Raw genomic sequence first — 26,014 nt, forward strand, 5'->3', positions numbered from 1 at the left:
AGTATATTGTCGACTATTGCAAAAAAAAAAGTGAACGAAAATGGAAGCCATCACTTGCTTGTCGCCAGAAGAAACGTGCGGTCTCTCTCTCAGAAATGATAATTCCATTAAAAAAGACGACAGTTGCTCTGACTTGCCTTTGTGAACCTCTAGGGATAGCCTACTGCTTTGTTTTGTTTTTCTCAGATCAAAAACACTTGAAAGTAAACCATGTCAGTGTCTAAGTAAATCCACTGCAAAACAGAAATGGAGCTCAACATAAAGTGTTTGTGGGTGTCTGTGTTCGTGGGTCTACTGGCCGCTTCAAGCACATGCAGAAGCAAGAAATACAGTGTAGGCATCAGATCATGATGAAGTTGAGCTCAGCTGCTGCAGAGGCCACTTAGCAGACATGCTTTCGAGTAATGTCTCCTCGGAGTCCACAATGACTTCAAAGTTCACAATACAACAGTTTTCTTTTCAGCCAGAGGGCACAAAGGGTTACTGGTACAGTGTTTAAATGCGCTGAACTGGTAAATGAATGTTTTTGCAATGGGCTTGTTCTCTATTTTAGTGCTGTTTTAGTGCTCACTCGTTGATTTGCTTTGGTGCTTCCTCCTTTTTACACCATTTCATTCTTTTAGGAAAGTCGAAATGGAAGTCTAAATGGAAGTCTAAATGGAAAGCGAATTATGAAATCATTAGGGAGTGTGCCTAAGGAAAACAAATGACTGCCATAGAAATGAATGGAAACAAATAAAACTCCAGGGACCACAGTCTCCTTCAAGATATTTTATTCTGTACACCCCTTCCATTAATACATAGATTGTTTACCTATTGTTTCCAGATTCCTGGAGGTTGTGATGTTACACAGATACATTGTATACACAGTCCCAGATTAATTATATTGGTCTCAACGGAGTACAAGTCTTTTTTTTGCAACCACTTAATCATTATAACGTCTCTATACAATGCTGCTGTTCGACAAATTCATATTTGTAAGTCACCTGCATTTCAATCATGTTGACCGATATACACTGAGTATACAAAACATGAAGAACACCTGCTCTTTCCATTACATAGACTGACCAGTCAGTGGTGGGCAATTCCAGTCCTCGGGGGCCTGATTGGTGTCACACTTTTTCTCCCTCCCTAGCAAACACAGCTGATTAATCAAATTGTATTCTAAACTGAAGATCATGATTATGTGATTATTGGAGTCAGGTGTGTTAGATGGGGCTGGGGATAAAACTAACACACCTGACTCCAATAATCACATAATCATGATCTTCAGTTTAGAATACAATTTGATTAATCAGCTGTGTTTGCTAGGGAGGGAGAAAAAGTGTGACACCAATCAGGCCCCCGAGGACTGGAGTTGCCCTGCGTGAACGCTATGATCCCTTATTGATGTCACTTGTTAAATCCACTTCAAATCAGTGTAGATGAAGGGGAGGTGACAGGTTAAAGAAGGCTTTTTAAGCCTTGAGACAATTGCGACATGGATTGTGTATGTGTGCCATTCAGAGGGTGAACGGGCAAGACAAAAGATTTAAGTGCCTTTGAACGGGGTATGGTAGTAGGTGCCAGGCTCACTGCTTTGTGTCAAGAACTGCAATGAACAAGAATGGTCCACCACCCAAAGGACATCCAGCCATCCTGACACAACTGTCGGAAGCATTGGAGTCAACATGGGCCAGAATCCCTGTGGAACGCTTTCGACACCTTGTGGAGTCCATTCCCCGACGAATTGAGGCTGTTTCAATATTAGGAAGTTGTTCCTAATGTTTGGTATACTCCGTGTATATCATTTGAGACTGGAAATGTAATGTTCAACTCTTTCACCATATATAATCATAATTCTTACACAGCTGTTGCTAATATTCATATTTCAACATTGATGTTTTCAAAAGTTTACTTGCTGAGCTTCTGTACACAGTTGCATGACGAGGTATGGTAGTCTATTGATGGCTATGGCGATGCAAGTTTTAAGACTGCTTTTGGTGTTGTTGTTTTCTTCTGTACATTCTTCTGTGTTTTCTCTTTTGCGGTAAAGATGAGAGAATTTACTAGGCAGACATTCAAGTTTTATAATATGACAGATATGTTTTGAATCCCCAGAGAGGCGAACAAGTAAACTCTGAAACATTCTTGCAATACAAGACCGACAGCACTAGACAGAGGTACATGCACACCAACAAAGCTAGTCTTAGAACACCCAAAGACACTCCCTGTACAATGGCCACCGTTTCATTCAAACTGTCTGAAATCGCTTTCTGAAATCTCACATGCATTCCTGGCTTCTCTTACATGGATTTGTCTTCTCAGTGTACATTGACATGTTATTTACATTCAGTAACAGCTAGTACAGGTGTTATATGTTTTCATTTTTTATACAGTGTTTACCATTACTGTTGAATATAGATCCTTTTGTGCAACTTATATGTGGAGATGTACAAACTGTACAATATAGAGGGGGGGGGGGGTATTTACAATAGGCTTTCAGACATCAATAAACAAAGGAGCGGCTCGATTCAATCTGGAGCGCGGACAATCTGTGTTGTAGTGTGATTGAAATGCAAAGGTCATTTCTGATTGAGGCGACACATGCAGCGTTTACCGTGAATGGAGTCTCCGCGAACGCGGGAAACATTGCTTTTAAATGTCAACGCTGATCTTCTGCGCTACTGATTTGAATCGAGCCCTAGATATGATCGTTGTTTACGTTTTCTCCAACTGTAAACACTGAGCATGTTCAAGTGCAATGAAACTGGGCAACATCCAGACACAAAACCACAGATCTCACAAAGCAGACAGTTAAACACACTAGGTGGTGTGCCCGTGTTCAGATAATGAAGGTCTCACGTGCTACATGTAACATGTCACAGTTTGAGTGCCCTTGAATGAGCTCCTAAAGAAGTTATTCACCTGCTAGCAGTATGTTAGATTGTCCTGAACAGGACCAACATCTACTGAAGCCTACTTGTCCCTTTGTCCACAGCCTTTAAACTCATACCTCTTGGCTGTCCATTTGAAAAGTGCACCAAAATGGCAGTCTGATTCGCCGTTGATTGATCAGAGAGCTTTTTTAAGTTCAAGATAAAGTCACTGCTGGCTGGGGTTTGATACGCTAGCATTGAGCGTGTGCTTTAGTAGGACTTGTTTATGTGGGTTGTGATATCAACACTATCCATGGGTCTAATGCAGTATGCTTCTATGTTTGCTTATAGTTTGGAATCACAGCAATGTGCATGACAGTGCAAAGCTAACGGTACCAATTTTTTACTTTTAACTCTAAACTTTATAGCAATGGCTTTTGTGAATTATCTTTGCAAAACTACATAATATTATCCCCTGCATTTCATATAAAAAAAATCTATCAACTATCATACTTTCTTTATAGTGATTTTAATATAAAATAAATACATAGCTATCTGAATTTCAATGACGACTGAAAAAGTGCTGAAATAAATGAATCAAGTATGTATGAATATGTAATCAAATAAAGTAAATAATAATAAATTCAACATCAATACCAATGTTGTGAACTTTTGTTAATAACATATTGTGTATATACAAATGTTGTGAGATTGAAGGATGTAAAACCTTTTTAAGCAATCTTTCTACAGGTTTCCTAGAAGTGGTACTTTTAAAAAGGGAAAGTCGATCATGAGAAGGACATTAATTATAAAGAAAATACATTTTCATAGATGGCTATCAACAGCTAGGTCCTTTCCCTTTAGCAAATTGCAAATGCTCATTTTGTTTGACTGCAACAGACTACTAGATAATTACTTATCCTGTGCAAGTAGTTTGCTTTTTTTTTTTTGCCTTCAAAAATTCAGCTGTGGTTTCAAATCTGTAACTGCAATGTAACATAAGGCATTTATTCCACAAAAACTGTGTGCAAATAGTTTTTGGTTGGACCTTGCTACGAACAGCAAGATCAATGTGCAAACTTAACAAAAATGTATATATTTTGATCGTTCATATCATATAAGAAGAGATATAAATAGCACAATGTTAAGAAATTCATTGAAATGTTTTTAAGTGCCATTTAGTCCTATCCTCAGATTAGGTGTTTTAATAACCTGAACCACAAGAGGGCAGTGGTGACATATGGCCCTGGAAAGAGTCTGCCGGTTTTACATAATTGATGGGAAAAATGTAAACAACAGCACTATCCAGACTATGGTACATCTACAGGGTATCATCAGTAAGGGTTAGGACTTCCTCCATGGTAAGTGAGGGACCGTACCACTATTAACCTGTGTTTCACAGTAGGGTTCATCACTTTCAGAGTCTGCGGGTGGGGACGTCTTTTTCCACTCCTTCTCTCCGTCATCAGAGTCTTCCATTGCCGCAGTAACGAGAGGGGGAGATTTCCTGAAAGGGAGACAGAAAGGTGGAGTCAATACAACAGGCAATGAATGTCCTCGAGACAAGATGACTCAACGGTCCGTATTCATAGCCTGGTCCCAAATCTGTTGAGCCGTCTTGCCAACTCCTATGGTCATTGGAGTAATAATGACCATAGGAGATGACAAAACAGCACAAACTAATCTGGGACCAGGCTACCATACTCACAGACGGGTCAATGTAACGATAGTACAGTGAGGTACAGTGTGGCTAATGACAGTACCTGTATTCTCCATTGTGTATACCTGTCTACAATCTTGTGTGTTTATCGCTGCCATTGTATGATGTACTTATCCCTCTGGCATAGTGAAATAGAATATTGTGCTTCTGTCACAAGCATTTATGTCTGTCTAGTATTGCATTGACAGACCTACATCCACGTCTATTTAATATACTGTATGAAATCTATCAGTACAGTTGGGAGAATTAAAGAGTTAACCTGAGTGCCAAATATAGGTCAAAAAGGCTCATTAGCTTCTACCCCCAAGCCATAAGACTGCTGAACAATTAATCAAATGGCTACCCGGACTATTTGTATTGACCCCCCCCCCCCCCCCCCTCCCCGTTTATTATCCATGCATTGTTCCTTTACCCCTACCTACATGTACATATTACCTCGACTAACCTGTACCCCCGACTCGGTACCGTGCCAATGTGACCACAGACAGTGTGGTGAAGAAGGCACAACAGCGTCTCTTCAACCTCAGGAGGCTGAAGAAATTTGGCTTGTTACCTAAAACCCTCACAAACTTTTACAGGATACCTATGGCACCCATCCTGCCGGGTTGCATCATCGCCTGGTACGGCAACTGCACCGCCCATAACCGCAGGGCTCTCCAGAGGGTAGTGAGGTCTGCACAATGCATCACTGGGGACAAACTACTTGCCCTCCTGGACACCTACGGCACCCAATGTCACAGGAGGCCAAAAAGATCATCAAGGACAACAACCACCCGAGCCACTGCTTGTTCACCCCGCTACCATCCAGAAGGCGAGGTCAGTACAGGTGCATCAAAGCAGGGACCGAGAGACTGAAAAATTGCTTTTTTCTCAAGGCCATCAGACTGTTAAACAGCCGTCACTAACACAGTGAGGCTGCTGTCTACATAGAGACTTGAAATCATTGGCCACTTTAATAAATGGATCACTAGTCACTTTAATAATGCCACTTTAATAATGTTTACATATCGTGCATTACTCATTGCATATGTTTATACTGTATTTTATACCGTCTATTGCATCTTGCCTATGCCGCTTGGTCATTACTCATCCATATATTTATATGTATATATTCTTATTCCATTCCTTTACTTAGATCTGTGTGTATTAGGTAGTTGTTGTGGAATTGTTAGATAACTTGTTAGATATTGCTGCACTGTCGGAACTAGAAGCACAAGCATTTCGCTGCACTCACAATAACATCTGCTAACCATGTGTATGTGACCAATAAAATGAGATTTGATTTGATACCGGTACCCCCTGTATACAGCTTCGTTATTGTTATTTTATTGTGTTACTTTGTTTACTTTAGTTTATTTAGTAAATATTTTCTTAACTCTTATTTTCTTAAAACTGCATTGTTGGTTAAGGGCTTGTAAGTAAACATTTCACGGTAAAGCCTACACCTGTTGTATTCGGCACATGTGACAAATTAACATTTGATTTGATTTTGATTTGACATCTTGCTATCTTTTACCTCTTTCTGGTATCAAATACCAGGGTATCTCTAGGTATCTCTAGGGTATCTCTAGGGTATCTCTGGGGTATCTCTAGGTATCTCTAGGGTATCTCTAGGTATCTCTAGGGTATCTCTAGGGTATCTCTAGGGTATCTCTAGGGTATCTCTAGGTATCTTTAGGGCATCTCTTTGACCGATTGGATATCTCATATAGGTATCTCATACCTAGGGTATCTTTTTGAGCGTTTAGGGTGAGTGTTCAGCACCATGCGGCGGTGTCTGATACCTGTCTCCACTCTGGGTGATGAGTCTCCTGCACGTCTCCATCTGCACGTCCAGGCCTCGCTTCATGGAACACATCTCCATGTACTCGTGCAGGTGTCTGTTCATGTCACTCTTAGCCGTGGCCAGCTCCAACTGTGGAGACGTAACGTAAGACAATCCATACAGTAAGTTTGCTTTCTGGTTTAAAGTGTCACCACAAAAATGTGGGAGTGGTGAGGGGCCGGATCTTTGCAAAACCAAAAAGGCTGCAGTCGTTTGCATAAATCTTTTTTTCTAGTTTGTGTCTTCTTTTAGGTCGATTGTATTTGTACTTCCTATCGTTGCCACGGGGAACAGAGGAATTAGCAAATGAGGAAGCAAGAGAGCTTCTGGAAAGACTGCACTACCTTCAATGTGTTACTTCAATTTATCTTATCATCTACATAGGGACACATTTCAACAGTGATTCATGTAAGCACATGGAATGGCTGACTTGTTTATTTCCATAATTTAATCATCCCCGGGAAACGTCTATGTATTTATGGCTCTGTTTACATCTCTGCAGGCGTATAAATAGCCTTATCCTGCAGCAATGTCCTCATTGCCAGGTCGCAATTGTAAATGAGAACGTGTTCTCAATTTGCCTACCTGGTTAAATAAAGGTGAAATAAAAAATAAATAAATAAATATTGTACAAACTGCAGGGGGACAACTGTGGTACTTATAGAGAAGGGCTTTGTATGTTTGAGTGTGTCTCACCTCGATCTGGTCGATTGTCTCCTGATATTCCTTCTCTCTAGTCTGGAAGAGGGACTCTGTGTCCTTTATCACCTTCTCTATGGACTCCTCCTGCTGCGTGGTGTGTGTGCGTGTGTATGTGTGTGTGCGCGTGCGTGTGTGTGAGAGAGAGAGAAAGAGAACACATTGTTTTGTGCTTATTTGCCTAATATACATGAGATAAAAGGAACGTCAATCAGTATATGGAAATGCAATATACTGCCAATCCATTGGATAAGTACAGCTCAATTCCAAAGTGTCTCTATTGCCCTGCCTCTCTCTCTCTCTCTGTGTGTGTGTGTGTGTGTGTGTGTGTGTGTGTGTGTGTGTGTGTGTGTGTGTGTGTGTGTGTGTGTGTGTGTGTGTGTGTGTGTGTGTGTGTGTGTGTGTGTTTGTGTGTGTGAACGTGTGTGTGTGTGTTTGTGTGTGTGAACGTGTGTGTGTGTGTGTGTGTGTGTGTGTGTGTGTGTGTGTGTGTGTGTGTGTGTGTGTGTGTTTGCTACCAGCTTATCTAATTTACACTGTGATCCACGGATCAGGACATGCCAATGTCACAGTCATACATGCAATCTTTAAAGTAGGAGAGAGACACACAGACAAGGCAGCCCAACCATAAGAATAATTAACAAGCAGGAAGTACAGTGGCTTCGGTTGAAACACGCACTTTAACACAGTTCTGGGATCAGCTTACCCTAGCCAGCTCCTAACATTAACCATTACAGTGGTAAATACAAAACTTAGATCAGCCAGTGACTAGTGTCAGGTATAGTGGCTTACCTCTCCCTGGGTCTCCACTGCTCCCAGAGTGTATCCTGGAAAATCCTCCCACAGCAGCAGAGTCTCCTCAGTCTCCTCCCAGGCCAGGCTGTCACAGTCGTCCTCAAACTCACACTCCCTCCTGCAATAGTATGGCTTACTAGTTGTACATCGATTCATATACTAAACAAAAATATAAATGCAACATGTAAAGTGTTGGTCCCATGTTTCATGAGCTGAAATAAAAGATCCCAGAAATGTTCCATACGCACAAAAAGCTTATTTCTCCGATCTTTCCTGCTAGTGAGAATTTCTCCTTTGCCAAGAAAATCCAAATCCACTGTACTGGGCAGATGGCAGACAGGGTGTATGGCGCTGTGTAGGCGAGCGGTTTGCTGATGTCAAAGTTTTCAACAGAGTGCCCCATGGTGGCAGTGGGGTTATGGTATTGGCAAGCATAAGCTATGGCCAACGAACGCAATTGTATTTTATCGATGGCAATTTGAATGCACAGAGATACCGCTATGAGATCCTGAGGCCCATTGTCGTGCCATTCATCCGCCGCCATCACCTCATGTATCAGCATGATAATGCACGGCCCCATGTCGCAAGGATCTGTACACAATTCCTGGAAGCTGAAAATGTCCCAGTTCCTTTCATGCCCTGCATACTCACCAGATGTCACCCATTGACCATGTTTGGGATGCTCTGGATCGACGTGTACGACAGCATGTTCCAGCTTCACCAATATTGAGCAGCTTCACACAGCCATTGAAGAGGAGTGGGACAACATGCCACAGACCACAATCAACAGCCTGATCAACTTTATGCGAATGAGATGTGTTGCGCTGCATGAGGCAAATGGTGGTCACACCAGATACTGACTGGTTTTCTGAACCACGCCCCTACCTATTTTTTTAAGACATCTGTGACCAACAGATGCATATCTGTATTCCCAGTCATGTGAAATCCATAGATTAGGGCCTAATTAATGTATTTCAATTGACTGATTTCCTTATATGAACTGTAACTCAGTCAAATCTTTGAAATTGTTGCGTGTTGCATTTACATTTTTGTTCAGTGTAGTTTACTGGCTGACTCTGGTCCGCTCATTGCTTACAAGTGACAGACTCTAGTCCTGGTGATGAGCAGTGTGCAAGCTTTTTATCCAGACCAACTCTAACAGTCCTGATTCAAATAATCATGGTCTAAAATTTAGAGTGGCTCCCCAGTTGTGGTGATTGAGACTTTATCAGGCCTCGATTGCTGACCATTTCCACATAGTTAGGACTCACAGCTGGTTCAGCATCCTCTGCATCTCCTCGTTGATCTGATTGGCTGACGTGCTACAAGACTCCTCATCCTTGCCCCTCTCGCTCTCAGAGATGCTGGTTGGTTCATCCCCATCACCGCCTTTAACCGACTGGGCCGCCTGCTTTCGGGGCCGGCGAGTCAGAGTGGAAGGAGGTGTGGCCATCTGCTAGATAAAGGTGGAATAACAGTGTAATAGCAGTGTAACAAAGGTGTAATTAACATGAGTTGCCCTAGAAGATATGAGTGGACTTGCTTCCACAGAATCGGTCATGCTGTAATTATACCAATCGACGATTGCTCCAACAGATCTAGAATCAGCTTACCTTGGGAAAATCCTACACTTACCCATTATGGTGGTAAATGCTAAACTGATCTCATATCAGTTTCTAGGGGCTACCTAACATAGAGTTAGGTGTATAGTTGCCTATAAGCAGTCCTGACCTGGAAGATCTGGATCATGTCCTCACAGTTCCTCTGCTGGGCCACATCACACAGGCGAGCCGTGATGTCGATGCGTCTACAGATGTCCATGTCCACCTTCATGGCCTTCTCCTGGATCTTACTGTCCAGATCCGACAGGTTCTGATAGAGAGAGAGAAGCAGAGGAGAGTGAGTGACCCCCGCCAAAGGAAATATGTGTTCCCAAATCTTATTTGTATTTTAAAATACCTTTTTGAAGTAAACCGCACCAATGAGTTACCAATTAGAGATGTTCGACGATTTTATAACTCAAAAGTGAGTTGGGCAAAATTCCTATTCTAAGCCATCTCTCATGGGACTACTTTTGAGGTATACAAATCTCAACAACTTGAGTGAGCTATTCCAACGTTGCTATGAGGGACTCACGTTGCTCATTAGGCCTTTGAAGAGGACCAACTCAGCTTTCAGCTGTTTCACCCTGAGGGCCAGCTCATCCTGACACACCTCACTCTCCTGGAGATCCTGCACGCACGCACGCACGCACGCACGCACGCACGCACGCACACACACACACACACACACACACACACACACACACACACACACACACACACCTTATTTGCATTTACATGTATGACAGAACATAACTAATTATAAGTATGCATAATAAATAGAATGGGTGGTGCATTGAATAGATCATTTGTAGTTCTTTCCAGCTCAAGTTACACAATACACTCTCTACCTCTCTACTATTGCTTTCCAATCAACCCAGCTGATCTGAGGTGGAATCATAATGTTCGTGTGATGTGAAATATTAAAAGGGGTAACCTGCAGTTCAAACAATAACAAAGCAGTCGCCCACTTCTATTTTGGGTTCTGAGGGGGTTTGACTGTTGAATTAAGCTCACGAGGCATTTCTATATGTTTTGTTTTTCAAGAATCAATGGCCATATATCATTGATTAAAACATGTATGTAGCAATCGCAGATTGCCCTTTATCATTGACACAGCTAAGGGCTTACCTCCTCCAGCTCAGCCACTTTCTCCTGGAGGTCCACTCTGAATGTATACTCTTCCTCCCATCTTTTGAAACACACACACACGCACGCACACACACACACACACACACACACACACACACACACACACACACACACACACACACACACACACACACACACACACACACACACACACACACACACACACACACACACACACACACACACACACACACACACACACACACACACACACAGTGATCATATAGATGAGAATGGAGATGGATGAGCAAGTCATCACTACAACATCGCACTATCATCACTGTCTCTTCTGGGGACACAACTTCCAATTACACACCCAATTTTAGCAGTTCAATCCCACAATCACCATTATTTTCTATTTAGGCTATTCTAGCACCTCAATTTTCCCGACCATCTGTGACTGAGGGCAGATAACGTTGTCAAAGGCCAAAATGTCTCACAAATAGTATAATAGTAACACTGAATCGCATCCCCAAGCTGACAAGGTAAAAATATGTCGTTCTGCCCCTGAACAAGGCAGTTAACCCACTGTTCCCTGGTAGGCCGTCATTGTAAATAAGAATTTGTTCTTAACTGACTTGCCTAGTTAAATAATTGTTAAATAAAAAATAAATGTAAAAAAGTTACGAATAACAGATAGATACCATGCAGATAGCCAAATACCATTTCCTATAGGCTACAGTGTTGTGCTAATGTGGTTCAATTAACCAATAAGGCCCGAGGGTGTGTGGTATATGGCCAATATACCACAGCTAAGGGCTGTTCTTCTGCACGATGCATTGCAGAGTGCCTGAACATAGCCCTTAGCCGTGGTATATTGGCCATATATCATAAACCCCAGAGTTGCCTTATTGCTATTATAAACTAGTTGCCAACCAGTGGAGGCTACTGAGGGGAGAATGGCTCATAATAATGGCTGGAACAGCACAAATGGAATGGCATCAAACACCTGGAAACCATGTGTTTGGTGTATTCAATACCCTTCCACTGATTCCGCTCCAGTCATTACCACGAGCCCATTCTCCCCAATTAAGCTGCCACCAACCTCCTGTATTACCAAAATAATTAGACCAGTAAAAATACATGTTTTGTCATACCCATGGTATACGGTCTGATATACCACAGCTGTGAGCCAATCAGCATGCAGGGCTCGAACCACCCAGTTCATTCTGAAGTTTGATGGAGTTTGTATATCCACGTTGTGTGCCTAATCTCCCTTACTCAGCTGTGTTACGGAACAGGACACCACGCAGTATGCATATAGAGCAACCTGCTGCAACACTTACTGAAGATGAAGTGGCCCAACCCAGGAGGGCGCATTGTGCCATAGTCCACGTTGCCTATACACACTGTTATCAGTCTGCTCAAGTGTGGATGCAGTGTATAGGCCTACAGTAGCCTGTTGTTAACAGTATACTTGGGTAGCCTATGCTGTAAGTTCAACCTGGTCTCATAGCATTCTGTATTATTCCCTACGTAAATCCGAGACACTCCATTTAGTATGATATTGTCACGACTTCCGCCGAAGTCGGCCCTTCTCCTTGTTCGGGTGGTGTTCGGCGGTCGACGTCACCGGCTTTCTAGTCACCACCGATCCATTTTTCAGTTTCGTTTTGTTTTGTCTGTATTACACACACCTGGTTTCAATTCCCCTATCATGTTCCCTATTTAACCCTCTGGCATTCATTTCTGTTCTGTCCGTGATTGTTTGTTTCGTTAGTGGTTGTTGTTGGTGCTTGTGTGTTTGTTATATTCCCTATGAGGAATTTTTGCTTGTATTTTGAGTAAACGCCGTTGTTTTGCTCAACACCTGTGTCCTGCGCTTGACTCCGCTACATCTCTGCACACAACCCTGACAGAATCACGGACCTGTTCAAATGGAGTCAGCAGGTGCAGCCAGCCCTTCTCTCCCAGTAGAGGAGCGCGTCCAACAGCACGCGACCATGTTACACAGTCTAGGGACAGCCATGGATTGCGTGCTGCAAACAATGGACAGATGGGAGAGAGGAGGTCTCCCGGTCAATCATACCTCATCACCTTCGCGCGCACCTCAACCTACACCGATGTCCACCCCTCCATCGTCAGGACCCAGTGGGATTCGGCTCTCGCTCCCAGGAGCGTATGACGGAACAGCAGCCGGGTGCCAGGGGTTCCTACTACAGCTGGAGCTCTACCTGGCGGCTGTTCATCCGTCCCCTTCGGGACGTGAGAGGGTGGGCGCCCTCATCTCCTGCCTGACTGGTAAAGCTCTGGAGTGGGCCAACGCCATCTGGGGAAGGGAAGGCCTAACTCTGGATGACTATGAGGACTTTTCTCGCCGCTTCCGGGCAGTCTTTGATCATCCACCTGAAGGGAGAGCGGCGGGAGAGCGATTGTTCCATCTGAGACAGGGGATGAGGAGCACTCAAGAATTCGCACTGAACTTCCGAACTCTGGCAGCTGGTGCGGGATGGAATGAGCGGGCCCTGATCGATCACTACAGGTGTAGTTTACGAGAGGATGTTCGTAGGGAGCTAGCCTGCAGGGACACCACTCTCAACCTGGACCAGCTGGTGGATTTATCTATCCGGCTGGATAACCTGTTAGCCTCCCGCGGACGTCTAGATCGGGGTCCGCCCGTTCCATTACCCAGCACCTTGGATCCAACACCTATGGAGTTAGGAGGGGCTGCTAGGAGGGAGACCGGAGGAGGGACCATTCCCCGCACCAACTGTGGCCGCAGAGGGCACACTGCTGGTCGGTGCTGGGGTGTTTCTCCTGGAAGTCGAGGTAGCAGGCAGAGCACTGGTGGGTCATCCCAGGTGAGTAGGCACACAACTCACCCAGAGCCCTCTGTTGCACACGTGTGGTTACCCACAGAATTTCCTGAGTTTTCCCCGCATCCCCAGCATAAGGCGCTAGTAGATTCAGGCGCACCTGGGAACTTTATTGACCGCTCTTTGGCACATAGATTAGGGATCCCTATTGTTCCTGTTGATGTTCCCTTCCCTGTACATGCCTTAGATAGTCGTCCTTTGGTGTCGGGGCTGGTTGGGGAGGTCACAGCGCCCATCGCTATGAGAACGCGGGGGGATCACGAGGAGAGAATTAGTCTCTTCCTGATCGACTCTCCTGCGTTTCCTGTTGTGTTGGGTCTTCCCTGGTTGGCCTCTCATGATCCGATTATTTCGTGGCAACAGAGGGCTCTCAAGGGATGGTCCTGTCAGTGTTCAGGGAGGTGTGTAGGTGTTTCCTTATGTGCCACTACGGTGGAAAGGCCAAACCAGGTTTCCACCATGCACATTGCCCCAGAATATGCCGATTTGGCACTCGTCTTCTGTAAAAAGAAGGCGACTCAATTACCACCCCATCGACCGGGGGATTGTGCGATAGATCTCTTGGTAGACGCTGCACTTCCCAGGAGTCACGTGTATCCTCTGTCACAGGAGGAGACGGTGGCTACGGAGACATATGTCACCGAATCTCTGGGACAGGGATACATTCGGCCTTCCATCTCACCTGTTTCCTCGAGTTTCTTTTTTGTGAAGAAGGATGGAGGTTTGCGCCCTTGTATTGATTATCGAGGTTTAAATAAGATCACGGTAAAATACAGTTACCCGCTACCACTCATAGCCAGTATGACCGAGTCATTACACGGGGCGCACTTCTTCACAAAATTGGACCTCAGGAGCTCTTGGTGCGTATCAAGGGGGGAGATGAGTGGAAGACAGCATTTAGCACCATTTAGCACCACTTCTGGGCATTATGAGTACCTCGTCATGCCGTACGGGTTAATGAATGATCCATCAGTCTTCCAATCCTTTGTAGATGAGATTTTCAGGGACCTGCACGGGCAGGGTGTAGTGGTGTATATAGATGACATTCATTCTAGTCCATCTCCTTCCTAGGGTACCGTCAGGGGTAGAGATGGAGAATGACCGCATTTCAGCCGTGCGTAATTGGCCGACTCCAACCACGGCAAAGGAGGTGCAGCGGTTTTTAGGGTTTGCCAACTACTACCGGAGATTTATCCGGGGTTTTGGTCAGGTAGCGGCTCCCATTACATCACTGCTGAAGGGGGGGACCGGTGCGACTGCAGTGGACAGCTGGGGCGGACAGGGCTTTTGGTCACCTGAAGGCTCTGTTTACCTCGGCTCCCGTGCTGGCTCATCCTGATCCTTCCTTAGCATTCATAGTTGAGGTGGACGCGTCCGAGGCAGGGATAGGGGCTGTGCTGTCTCAGCGCTCGGGTACGCCACTAAAGCTCCGCCCCTGTGCATTCTTTTCGAAGAAGCTCAGCCCGGCGGAGTGAAACTATGATGTGGGGGACCGGGAGTTGCTGGCTGTTGTCATGGCTATGAAAGCGTGGAGACATTGGCTTGAGGGGGTTAGACACCCTTTTCTCATTTAGACTGACCACCGCAATCTGGAGTACATCGAGGCGGCGAGGAGAATGAACCCTCACCAGGCAAGGTGGGCCATGTTTTTCACCCGTTTTGATTTCACCCTTTCCTACAAACCAGGTTCCCAGAACGTTAAGGCAGACGCACTGTCCCGGCTGTATGATACAGAGGAGCGGTCCACAGATCCCACTCCCATAATTCCAGCCTCTCACCTGCTGGCACCGGTGGTGTGGGAGGTGGACGCGGACATCGAACGGGCGTCACGTGCAGAACCCACTCCACCTGACTGTCCAGCTGGGCGTCTGTACGTTCCGTTTGATGTCCGCGATCGTTTGATCTGTTGGGCTCATACGTCACCCTCCTCTGGTCATCCTGGTATCGGTCGGACGGTGCGCTGCCTTGCTGGGAAGTACTGGTGGCCCACTTTAGCTAAGGACGTGAGGGTTTATGTTTCCTCCTGTTCGGTATGCGCACAGTGCAAGGCACCTAGACATCTGCCCAGAGGGAAGTGCCTGAGGATGGGGTGCCTGAGGATATAGTTTCTGATCGGGGTCCCCAATTTACGTCTAGAGTCTGGAGGGCGTTTATGGAACGCCTGGGGCTCTCGGTCAGCATTACCTCAGGTTTCCACGCCGAGAAAAACGGGCAGGTGGAGTCAACCAGGATGTGGGTAGGTTTCTGAGGTCTTATTGCCAGGACCGGCCGGGGGAGTGGGCGGTTTACATCCCCTGGGCGGAGATGGCCCAAAACTCCCTCCGCCACTCCTCTACTAACCTATCACCTTTTCAGTGTGTGCTGGGTTATCAGCCGGTCCTGGCACCATGGCATCAGAGCCAGATTGAGGCTCCTGCGGTGGATGAATGGTTTTGGCACTCAGAGGAGACATGGAGCGCTACCCATGTGCGGCTACAACGGGCCATCAGGAGGCAAAAGGCGAGTGCCGACCGCCACCGCAGTGAGGTCTGGCTCTCGACCCGAAACCTGCCCCTTCACCTGCCCTGCCGGAAGCTGGGTCCGCGGTTTGTGGGGCCATTCAAAGTCCTGAGGAGACTGAACGAGGTTTGTTATAGGTTACAACTCCCCCCTGATTATCACATTAACCCCTCGTTCCATGTGTCTCTCCTCAGGCCGGTGGTGGCTGATCCGCTCCAGCAGTCTGAGGTGCGGGAGGTTCCTCCGCCCCCATCTTGACATCGAGGGGGTCCCGGCGTATATCGTAAGAGCCATCATGGACTCAAGGCGTGGGAATATAACAAACACACAAGCACTAACAACAACCACTAACGAAACAAACAATCACAGACAGAACAGAAATGAATGCCAGAGGGACTCCGCTACATCTCTGCACACAACCCTGACAGATATGTTATGTTTCGTATGGCATGTATTACATTGTGGATGTCAATCACTCATTTCGTATAATATGTGACGAATTACAATATGTACTATATGTTACGAATTTGAAAAATTATATATGTTAACCTTTGGATAGACGATCGCATTATATGCCCACCCATCCACCCAGACCAACTACTCTTTTATCCCACAGGCCATAAACTTCCTGAATCTGCACATCAAATTAAATAATGTATATTTATTGCTGCATTTTTACACAATGAACTTAATCCTAGTAAAAATTCCCTGTCAGTTAGGATCACCACTTTATTTTAAGAATGTGAAATGTCAAAATAATAGTAGAGAGAATTATTTATTTCAGCTTTTATTTCTTTCATCACATTCCCAGTGGGTCAGAAGTTTACATACACTCAATTAGTATTTGATCGCATTGCCTTTAAATTGTTTAACTTGGCTCAAACATTTCAGGTAGCCTTCCACAAGCTTCCCACAATAAGTTGGGTGAATTTTGGCCCATTCCTCCTGACAGAGCTGGTGTAACTGAGTCAGGTTTGTAGGCCGCCTTGCTCGCACATGCTTTTGCAGTTCTGCCCACACATTTTCTATAGGATTGAGGTCAGGGCTTTGTGATGGCCACTCCAATACCTTGACTTTGTTGTCCTTAAGCCATTGTTCCACAACTTTGGAAGTATGCTTGGGGTCATTGCCCATTTGGAAGACCAATTTGTGACCAAGCTTTAACTTCCTGACTGAGGTCTTGAGATGTTGCTTCAATATATCCACATAATTATCCTGCCTCATGATGCCATCTATTTTGTGAAGTGCACCAGTCCCTCCTGCAGCAAAGCACCCCCACAACATGATGCTGCCACTCCCATACTTCACGGTTGGGATGGTGTTCTTTGTCTTGCAAGCGTCCCCCTTTTTCCTCCAAACATAATGATGGTCATTATGGCCAAACAGTTCTATTTTTTGATTCATCAGACCAGAGGACATTTCTCCAAAAAGTACGATCTTTGTCCCCAAGTGCAGTTGCAAACTGTAGTGTGGCTTTTTTTATGGCGGTTTTGGAGCAGTGGCTTCTTCCTTGCTGAAAGGCCATTCCGGTTATGTCGATATAGGACTCGTTTTTACTGTGGATATAGATGCTTTTGTACCTGTTTCCTCCAGCATCTTCACAAGGTCCTTTGCTGTTGTTCTGGGATTGATTTGCACTTTTCGCACCAAAGTACGTTCATCTCTAGGAGACAGAACGCGTCTCCTTCCTGAGCGGTATGACGGCTGCGTGGTCCCATGGTGTTTATACTTGCGTACTATTGTTTGTACAGATAAACGTGGTACCTTCGGTCATTTGGAAATTGCTCCCAAGGATGAACCAGACTTGTGGAGGTCTACAATTTTTTTTCTGAGGTCTTGGCTGATTTCTTTGGATTTTCCCATGATGTCAAGCAAAGAGGCACTGAGTTTGAAGGTAGGCCTTAAAATACATCCACAGGTACACCTCCAATTGACTCAAATGTTGTCAATTAGCCTATCAGAAGCTTCTAAAGCCATGACATCATTTTCTGGTATTTTCCCAGATGTTTAAAAGGCACAGTCAACTCAGTGTAAGTACATTTCTGCCCCACTGGAATTGTGATACAGTCAATTATAAGTGAAATAATCTGTCTGTAAACAATTTTGGGAAAAATTACTTGTGTCATGCACGAAGTAGATGTCCTAACCGACTTGTCAAAACTATAGTTTGTTTACAAGAAATGTGTGGAGTGGTTGAAAAACGAGTTTTAATGACTCCAACCTAAGTGTATGTAAACTTCCGACTTCAACTGTATATGGTTGTCACTGTTTTTAATGTTGTTTTTTATTGTTGAACCCTGACTGCACAACAAATTTCCCAATTGGGACAATAAAGATAACTTGAACCCTACTTTTGGTTTTGCCTTAGGTATACACTGTATAAATTGAATGGAAAATGAGGTTACATTCTATTCTAGCTTCCCACAGCCCCCTGGAGACTTATTACACAAACATTAATTGTATGTTATTGTATTTGTCACGACTTCCACCGAAGGTGGCTCCTCTCCCTGTTCGGGTGGCGCTCGGCGGTCTTCGTCGCCGGCCTACTAGCTGCCACCGATCTCTTTTCTTTTTCGTTTGGTTTTGTCTGTCTTGTGTTCACCTGTGTCTAGTTTAGGCTAATCAGTGGGGTATTTAATCTCGCTCTACCCGCTAGGTTTTGTGCGGGATTGTTTGTGTTACTGTCGTTGGCTTGCGGTTTTCCCAGTTAAGCTGGTTTATTTTCACGGGACTGTTTTTCCCGCACGTTAGTTTAGTAGAGGAGTGTGTTCCTCCGTTTTCGACTAGACTGCATTCCTGTTTTCTAGTGGCTGCTTTTGTGGTCCTGTACCTGTTTTGTTGGTGGACCAGTAAATAAAACGCCCTTCTCAAAATTCTTGCTCTCCTGCGCCTGACTCCACACCCACCTCTCCTAGGGAGATACTGACAGTATTGTTATGAGACAGTTGTTTTTCATGTAATCTAAGGCAGATGATTGGAAATGTTCCCATGTTGAACAATTTGATCTTCTCAATGAAAGAGAACTACAGGAAGGTGTTTCGGCTGGCAAGGCTTGAGGCTGTTAAACAGAGAGTTAACGTTGCCTTGTTGCCATTAGCAAAGGTTACTGGTGTCATTTAGTGATGTCAGCGTCTTCTCGCAGATGCTGCAGAAGGCGAGTGCTCGTATGCGAGGGGTGAGAGCGAGAGAGCGAAAGAGAGAGGAACAGGGAGTTAGTGAGTGTAAGAGAGAAATAGAGTGGGAGAGGGTTCAAGTGAAAAAAAGAGAGAGAGGGAGTGATAGAGTGTGAGAGGAAGAGAAAGTGGGAGCGAGAAAAAGAGAGAATAATGTGAACAGCCGCTAGCGGCACCACTAGTGGTCACAGGTTTCAGTACAGTGCTGCATTGCAGGTGGTGAGACGAAACGCAGATGGGCGGGAGAGGGAGCGCGAGAGAGAGATAGAGGCCATGTGAGAGAGAGAGAACCCAGTTTACTGTTGAGTTCTCCCCAGCCAATTCAGCCCTCTCTAGATAATCCTCCTATTGGATAAGAGATTGGCCAGTGCTGTTCTTTTAAACGCTGTGATTAACCATGTTTGAACTATGATCCCCAACCAGCCTATAGCGAAGCCTTGTAACGGCATATAATTTGGGAAGTACAGGGGCATTTTGAAGACAAAAAGTAGAGTGGCTGAAACACTTCAAGATTTCCAGAGTAACCGGAAGCCATCATATGGAGGATGATGATGATGATGATGATGACAAAAACAACAACAGAACAGATGCCTCATTTCAACTCAGTTGTAAGATAGTAGTATTTTGGCAGCATGATCATAAGCTGGACAACCATAAACCCTGTAATATAGCGCTGCCTTATATTTCAAGATGCGTACGCAAATCATGTAGACCTTGCATGATGATGTAATGTTATTTTCTTGTGTTCCGGGGGTGTAATTTGGTATGAAGAAAGCAAAAACACACTACAGTTGATTAGGCTCATATCAGGCTACTGTTAGTTCAGATACATTCCACCCCACATTTGTAACAGGAGAACCCACTGTAAGTTGATACAAACCTCAATAGACAATATGTCTAACTCAACGTTTTTGATTGTTTTCTATGACAAGACAACTTTTAGAATCCTATTCTGACAAGACTTTGGCAGAAGGACACAGGTGTTATGGTATTTGTAACTATAAAAAGGATCACTGATTAGTAGAATCGGGTGTGTAATTAGAGCAGGGCTGGGGGGGAAAGCCTGCACACCCCTTCACTCTCCAGGAGGAGGGTTGGTCAATCCTGGGGTAGGGGTGTTGCCCTAATAATGGTGGGATATAGAGACAATAAATGACATCACACATCAGGCCTACAGTTGACAATAACATAGGCTTAAAGCCCCAGGCCTTTAACTATAATGGTTAGACCGCTTCATCCATACCTGCGTTTATACTCATCCCTCTCTCGTTTCACCTTGCCCAACACGTTGTACAGGGCCCGTATCTCAGGGGTGATGGTGTCGATTTGTACACCTACTCCGTCCGTTTGGGCACAAGGCACACCCATGTCTGTAACGCGCGACTCCCTCCCCGCGCCAAACCTGCGGTCGTGGTTGTAGGACCAAACGGTGCCGGGAAGGAACCGGGGAGGCGGGTTAGTAGACATACCAGTCCCAAAACGGACATATTTCTCGTTAATGTTGGATATAGTCTCGAAAGGATCAGTAGGGGTTAATAAAGGACTGATGGAAATATGTGGAGTGAGTTGGTTGGAATTGAGGTTGCAATTCGAGTCCGTCAGAGTCGAGTTCCTAAATAGTGATTTGCTGTTGGACTCAAAGACGGGAGTTGTAGGTCTGTTGAGTGATGGAGAGAGAAGCCCTCCGGGCAGGTATGCAGAATTATTGACGTTCTGGAGGGGGATATGTCCAGGCCTAACTGCGATGGGCCCTACGAAACCCGTCTGGACTCCCATTTCCTTAGTCAATGGCTTTTTCCTGTGTCCTTCTCCTGAATTGTCCTCGTTATTTTCCAAAGCCTGCTGAAGCTGTTTCTCTAAAGCTTTATTCCGACGCTCCAGCTCATGAACTTTAGCCAAAAAGCAACGGAAGCGCAAATTCAAGGTCTTGAGAACACTGATGTTGGAGCCCAAGTCGTTACGCAGGGCCATCGCTGCGGGGGGCGGCGGCGCACGGTGCATGTTGTTCAGGTGCAGATACGCGAGTCCCGAAGGTGGCAGCGCACTAAATTCCAGGCCAGATAGCCCATCTTGTCCAAAGCCAGTGTGCTCACCCAAGATGAAGCCTGAGTCAGGTGCACCGTATGAGTCTAGGCCTGTCATGGAAGAATCCAAATTGCTGCCCATCTGGTTATGCTGCTGTTGCTGAACCAGATACGCGTTCTCTCCCAATAACGGATTCATGCTTGAGTATGAAAACCTGAAATGTTCAAAATCCGGCATGAAAACAGACTTCTTAATTTAGCTTGAAAGCTAACTCCTGATGCAAATAATAGCCTTACTTGCTCTATCCCTAATAGCCTTGCCCTGTGAAGACTTAGCCTATGCGTCCTACCAAGACAGAATAAGATAACGGAGCAAAATAAAATAATTTATAGGCTATTGAACAAGTAGAATATTCCACGTCTTAAAATTACACCCGTTAGTGACTGAAAAAGCCGCAGCAATCAAGCGGTGAAGGCTACCTGGCTGGCCGCAGCGCAACTACTAACTTTGGCGTAGGGATGGATGTCTGCCGAAGTAACAGTACAGTCAAGACTATGGCCAGGCAGAAATAAACAAGCTACTGCGGGTTTTAACTACCGCCATGACGAGAGTAAACGCGCAATCACCTACTGCTTGGCTTGAGTAAATTCTCGACACGTTTCATTAATATCACATTGTGTGTTTATTTTACCCTACACGTGAGTAATATCAATGGCATTATTGTCTGTAAGTCTAACTTTGTCACCATTATTTCAATCAATGATGGCTCACGATTTAGGAGTTTTACGGCACCCTCAGCATCCCTTGTGGACGTCAGAGAGAGCCCATATTGACGTTGCCTGTAAGGTTCCCTGCTCATATTGTCTAGAAGCTATGGGCTACTGGCTTACTGAAACTTTTGGACTGTGCTATGTGCAAAAGTAGGCCTACACCTAGTTGAAATGTATGCTACACATGCTCCATTAGACAATTTCCTGTTGTTTGATCGAGGAGGGCTGAAATATGGTAAAATACATTAGATTTTTTTTGACAACCTTTGACACATACATAAAACAATAGAGAACATACTCAAAAAAAAGTTGAATGTTGTCAATTGGATCAGTGGAGAGAAGGGCTAACAGACTTGAATTTATGGATGTTGGTATCTTAGGGGTTGTATTCTGCATTCTGGTAGCATAGGGAAGGGCATAAATCCAAGATGTAGTTGGTCTCTTCTCAATAGTAGCTATGTTACCATGGTCCTGTCCTGAGCGAGTGAAAGGACAGAAACAACTTAAAGAGATCGTTTTCTACAGAAAGCCCTGTGAAGTAAACAATGCATAGAATGCGTTTGTCACGCTTCTCTAAAAACATCCCAAAATACCTTGTCGATACTTAAATCAGACTTCTGTTGCCACAATATCCCTCCAGGAGACCTGTGTTCATCTACGTTTATGGAACAGAACTTTTCCCAAAGATTTTTAGTATGTGTTTTTACTCCCAAGCCATACATAGTTTACTTCATAGGGCTTTCTGTAGAGCCTGTATTTTAAACAAGTCGTCTGTATTTTAAATAAGTTAGAACACAAACCAATTAAGATTGCAGTAAAAACCCAGAAAGCTATCCCTTTAAGTCGTAGTTAAAGGTATGTATATTAATTAAAGGTGAACTCATCTTCCACAGTGACAATGTCAATCTGACCTACCTGTGTTAGTAAAGTAGACAGAGACAGTTAGAGAGCTGGAATGGAGGAAAGTGTTTTTTCCTCAACATCTTTCTCCTCAACATGCCACGGTTTTGTCTTTACACTGACTTGTGAATGTGGCACTGGTAGGAACAACTGTAGTCGGACTGGAATAGGTTTTCCCAACATGATAATCCTCCTCTATGAGACAGAGGAAGATAGAAAAGTAGAGCGAGAGATGGGGCAGGGAAACCCATTTAGCTTTCAAATTTAAAGCCACAATCGGTAACTTTGGCAGCAAGATGAAGAAAAAGTACTTGCTCTCACTTCCAAATACACTTTCACCCATTTTATGTAGCCTAATATTTAAGACTTCACCAAATGGTAAATAAGAGATTGCGAGGACCGTTTTAACAAGTTACAACAAGTTACAACAAATATATATTTTGAAGAAATGCAAATATGTATATATTATAGCCTTAAATATTGGTTTGGGATTGCCACAAAACTGCACCTCACTTAAATTATTTTGTAGTGCCTTTATAAGGCTAATGTGCCCTCTCAAATTGTCCAAAGGTAAATAAAAGTAGGTATTTCATGGCCTCCCAAGTGGCGCAGCGGTCTAAGGCTGCGGTCACTACTGACCCGGGTTTGATCCCAGGCTGCATCACAGCCGTCCGTGACTGGGAGGCCCATGAGGCAGCGCACAATTGGCCCAGCGTTGTCCGGGTTAGGGGAGGGTTTGGACTGGCTGAGTTGTCGTCGTCCAATTGCGCTCTAGTGACTCTTTATGGCGGGCCGGGCACCTGCACGCTGACTTCGGTTGCCAGTTGTACGGTGTTTCCTCTGACACATTGACGCAGCTGGCTTCTGGGTAAAGCGAGCAGTGTGCCAAGAAGCAGTGCAGAGTGGCAGGGTCGTGTTTCGGGAGGACGCGTGGCTCTCGTCCTTCGCCTCCCTTGAGTCCGTACGGGAGTTGAAGCGATGGGGACAAGACTGTAACTACCAATTGGGAGAAAAAGGGGTAAGAAGTAGCTATTTCAGCTCATACTTACCCTGGGTGATTTCATCTTGATCACTGTCCATATTTATAAACTATATCACAGATGCAGAGATCGGATACTAGTGGGAGAGATCAGAAATATTATCAGTGATGAACTATTATCTATCAGCTATAAGGGACTACCCCGAAACCAGTAACAAAGCCATTAAAACATACAATTCAAAAAGTAGATTTAAATAGAACAACTATTTTCTTCAACCAAGTGCCCCAGTTGTCCCTGTCTTGGAAAAAACAATAGTACATTTACAACAACAGTCATGAATAAAGTATAATAAAGTTAAAATACTTACATGAACAACATATAATCTCTTTTCTTGTTGTCTTGTTCCTGTCCTGTTTTTTAAAGAGCAGTGATGTGTCTGTGATTTGAATGCACTGATCTCTTCTTGAGTTGTCTGGCTCACGTCACCTGTTTTTCCTCTTCCAAGGAACCAAAAACAAGTTAATTCTTCTTCTTTAGAAGTTAATACACCACTGTGCATTTCTTGTTGCCCTGGGAATGGTTGCACTAAGCAGAAGGGTTGCTTCACAAAAACAGTTACACCCATGTGTAAACGGGATATCTCAAGAACAAGAGATTCTGGATGACAGTTAAAATGACTCAGCAACTGTCAGTGACGGTCAGTACCGTTTCACGAGAATGGCCTTATTTCTATTACAGCATATCGGATGACTCATTCAAAAACAGAAATATACAAACAAGAGTAAATAAACCTGACAGACAGGGGTATTACAAATCGAGATACATTTTCAATCTGTCAAAAACTTTAATGGTGCGTATTTCTATTTTGTTTTTACATTTAATGATCATTTCAAAATAATATTTAAATTCTATCTTCAACAATGTGAAGAGGGGTTTGTTCTCTGCCCACTTCATTTGATGGATAAAGAATCTTCCATGAAAGATAAACAAACTAACAACGAAAGTTAAATCAGGGTCCATATCATTTGGATCAAAATGAACATCAATAGTTGTTTCTTTTAAAATAAAATCTTCTAACTCACTCCAAAATATTCTGATATAACAATAGTCCCAAAATAAACATATCAGAGTCTCTCAGATTAACATTAATAGTCGTTTCTTTTAAAATAAAATCTTCTGATATAAGAATAGTCCCAAAATAAATGGTCAAGAGTTTCTGGGTCACAACCACAAAATACACATTTGTTATCAATAGCTATTTTAAATCTGTGTATTATAAAGGTCTTTACAGGGTAGATTCTATGAACGAGTTTGTATGAGACTTCTTTCACCTTATTATATATACAATATTTACCAGACAACGAGACTTTGTTCCAGTTCACTTGTCCTAGGACTACATTCCAGTACATTTTAGCAGAGGGAATAGTAACATATTGACATAGTTTCCTTATATAAATGTTATGTTTATAGTTTAAAATGTAAATTCCTTCTAGTTGTATTGAGGCTACAAAATCCTCAACAGTTTTACTTGGAGTACTGTTATATTCTCCTAAAAGAAGAAGAACATCTTTGGGACAGCTCTAAGAACTATTTGATACTCCCCAGGAGTGAATGTAACATTGTGTGTTCTCATAAATTCTGGATAATCATATAGTTGTCCATCATTATTCAATAATTGTTTAACCCAGATAATGTTGTTTTCAAACCAGTTCTGGGAAAAATAAAGACATGTTTTTGTATTTTATGTCTTTATTATTCCAGATTGTATACCTATGAGGGGGGAAATTGTGTTTGTACATGAGGTTCCAAGTTAGAAGTACTTGTTTAGGAAAGTTTGCAGCTTATTAATAGGGATTTTACCCACATCGAAGTTGCATTTGAATAAGAATTCTAGACCACCAATCTGTTGGAATATTAAATGAGGGATTATATTCCAAATGCAATCCTTACTTCTTTAATAGTTTTGTAATCCATTTGATCTTAAAGATTATATTAGAGGTTTTAAAATCCAGAGCATTCAACACCATGGTGATACCCTACAGAGTGCTGTTGAGGCTACTGTATACCTTTGCAAAATAGTGTGTTTTAAATCTATTTGGTGACATGTGACAATATTTAGTATAGCTTGATCTAAAAAGGTTCACTTTAAATGTTTTACCATTTTAATTTTGGGGAAATTCAATGAGGATGGTCCTCCCCTT

General features: G+C 43.8%; 2 protein-coding genes across 3 annotated transcripts in view; both read right to left on the reverse strand.

The window, feature by feature from the left end:
- Positions 1–6,871, reverse strand: part of LOC129831269 (gamma-enolase-like) — a 151,434-nt gene extending 144,563 nt beyond the window's left edge. The window contains exon 1 of the mRNA XM_055894505.1: positions 6,868–6,871. The gene's annotated coding sequence lies outside the window, so the exon portion shown is untranslated. The remainder of the gene's footprint in view (positions 1–6,867) is intronic.
- Positions 757–21,732, reverse strand: LOC129831267 (non-homologous end joining factor IFFO1-like). Of its 2 annotated transcripts, XR_008755691.1 has the most exons (10): positions 20,382–21,732; positions 10,630–10,690; positions 10,034–10,129; positions 9,629–9,769; positions 9,169–9,353; positions 7,895–8,015; positions 7,100–7,192; positions 6,363–6,493; positions 1,373–4,365; positions 757–1,102 (listed from the first exon to the last, which is right to left on the reverse strand). XR_008755691.1 is itself a non-coding variant. In XM_055894501.1 (9 exons), exons 1-9 carry the CDS (start codon positions 21,398–21,400, stop codon positions 4,203–4,205), a joined length of 2,007 nt encoding a protein of 668 aa, XP_055750476.1. In that variant the 5' UTR covers positions 21,401–21,731; the 3' UTR covers positions 2,307–4,202. The 2 variants fall into 2 exon arrangements, 1 of the variants encoding a protein (XP_055750476.1); XM_055894501.1 differs by lacking the exon at positions 757–1,102 and having other exon boundaries at positions 2,307–4,365; positions 9,169–9,350; positions 20,382–21,731.
- Positions 21,733–26,014: the final 4,282 nt, after the last annotated feature.

Source organism: Salvelinus fontinalis, chromosome 32 (assembly GCF_029448725.1).
Source record: "Salvelinus fontinalis isolate EN_2023a chromosome 32, ASM2944872v1, whole genome shotgun sequence".
Taxonomy (NCBI): Eukaryota; Metazoa; Chordata; class Actinopteri; order Salmoniformes; family Salmonidae; genus Salvelinus; species Salvelinus fontinalis.